This window comes from Egretta garzetta, unplaced genomic scaffold (genome assembly GCF_000687185.1).
Source record: "Egretta garzetta isolate BGI_Z169 unplaced genomic scaffold, ASM68718v1 scaffold567, whole genome shotgun sequence".
Classification (NCBI taxonomy): domain Eukaryota; kingdom Metazoa; phylum Chordata; class Aves; order Pelecaniformes; family Ardeidae; genus Egretta; species Egretta garzetta.
This window is the reverse complement of record NW_009260348.1, coordinates 394,105-395,718: the sequence shown is the minus strand read 5'-3', so window position 1 is coordinate 395,718 and position 1,614 is coordinate 394,105. Positions and strand designations below refer to the sequence as shown.

The 1,614-nt window shown below is 65.9% G+C and overlaps 1 protein-coding gene across 1 annotated transcript in view; it reads left to right on the top strand.

Annotated features, from left to right (window-relative positions):
- TMEM161A (transmembrane protein 161A) overlaps positions 1-1,418 on the top strand; it is a 67,166-nt gene extending 65,748 nt beyond the window's left edge. Inside the window, exons 8-11 of the mRNA XM_035898181.1 lie at positions 103-231; positions 445-619; positions 698-794; positions 1,030-1,418. Of these exons, the coding sequence (XP_035754074.1) occupies positions 103-231; positions 445-619; positions 698-794; positions 1,030-1,286 (658 nt within the window). The 3' untranslated portion in view covers positions 1,287-1,418. The remainder of the gene's footprint in view (positions 1-102; positions 232-444; positions 620-697; positions 795-1,029) is intronic.
- The last annotated feature ends 196 nt before the right edge of the window (positions 1,419-1,614 follow it).

Sequence of the window (1,614 nt, the reverse complement as noted above, 5' to 3'; positions counted from 1 at the left end):
AGGTTTGGTGGCGAGGGAGGGTGGAGGGGATAAGGGTGAGGACCAGTCCCTGCCCTGGGAGGGATGGAGGGAGCGGGGGGCAGCGGGCTGCAGGGGGCTCTGACAGCTCATCCGCAGGGTCCTGCTCCACGTGAGTTTCCTGGCGCCTGTCCTGGTGGTGGTGATGTGGATCAAGCCCATCGCGCGGGATTTCCTGCTCCATGCACCCATGGGCAAGCAGACGGTGCAGATGTAAGTGGGGCACGGGCAGTGGGTCCGACACTGCACCCCGACATCCTTGCTCTGAGGGGAAACCAAGGCACAGGCACACCAGCCCACCTCCTCCAACACCAGTAGCCCCATCCTCCCCACCGCCACCACCTCTCCCATCAGACCACCCTCTCGGGGGCACTGGGAGGTTCTGGACCCTGATTTCTCCCTGACAGCCCCCTCCTCTTTTCCCAGCATGTCGGACTCTGCCTACAACACCACGCGCCTCTGGACCATCGTCGGCCTCTGCCTCTTGCGCCTGGCTGTCACCCGTCGCCACCTCCAGGCGTACCTGGGCCTGGCCGAGCGCTGGGTGGAGCAGATGAGGAAGGAAGCCGGGCGTATTGCTGTCCTGGAGATCCAGCGCAAGGTCTGGACGTGGGAGCTGGGGTGGGAGTGGGGGCCTGGGGATGGCCACTGCCCTCCTGCTGATCCCCACTGCCCCCAGATCACGAGGATTTACTGCTACGTCTCCGTGGTCAGCCTGCAGTACCTGGGACCCGTCATCCTCACCCTCCACTGCACGCTGCTCCTCAAGACGCTGGGTAAGGAGGCGGCGGGGGGACACAGGGGCTTGGGAGGGGCAGGATGAGACCTGCAGGTCATCGTCAAGCTGTCAGCATCCCGGGTGTCCCCAGGCTCTCAAGACATGGTTACTGCATGGCGTGAACCTAATGCATGCAATGAGCGTGCTGGGACTCACCCACCATGTCCATAGCGCGGGGAGGGGGCTGCAGCACGGGGACCGACCCCCACGGACCTGTCCCCTCTGTCACGCAGGGCACCACTCGTGGGGGCTGTACCCGGAGCCCCCTCCCCTCCCTCCGGCAGCGACCGCAGCACCGCCACGTCCCGGCGGGGAGGACGGGGAGGACGTGCGTGCTGCGGTGGAGCAGATCACTGGCATCTTGGGCAGCATCTTCACCCCCCTCTTCCTCCGTGGACTCTTCGCCTTCCTCACCTGGTGGGGGGCCGCCTGCCAGGTCATCCCCAGCCTCTTTGGCCTCTACTTCCACCAGTACCTGGCAGCTTCCTGACTGGGGGGAGCTGGGACCTGCCTTGGGGTGCAGTCGGTGCCTGGCTGCTGGTCCCCTTGCTCCTGCCTCGGCTGGTTTCCACCTTTGCCCGTGGCACATGTGGACACACACGTGGGGACATTTCTGCCACCAGCTCTCTGCCCCTTCCTGGCAGCAGACAGTGATGGAGGAGCTGAAGCCGTGCAGCCAGGGTTGCTCCTGCCTGCTCCAACCCATCACAGTTGCCCGAGGCTCTGCTGCTGTGTTTTTCTCGCGGGCAGCAGCTCCTGCCAGCCCCGGGCAGAGGAGGATGTGGCGGGGGGCGGGCCTTTCCGGGGGGGGGGCCCCC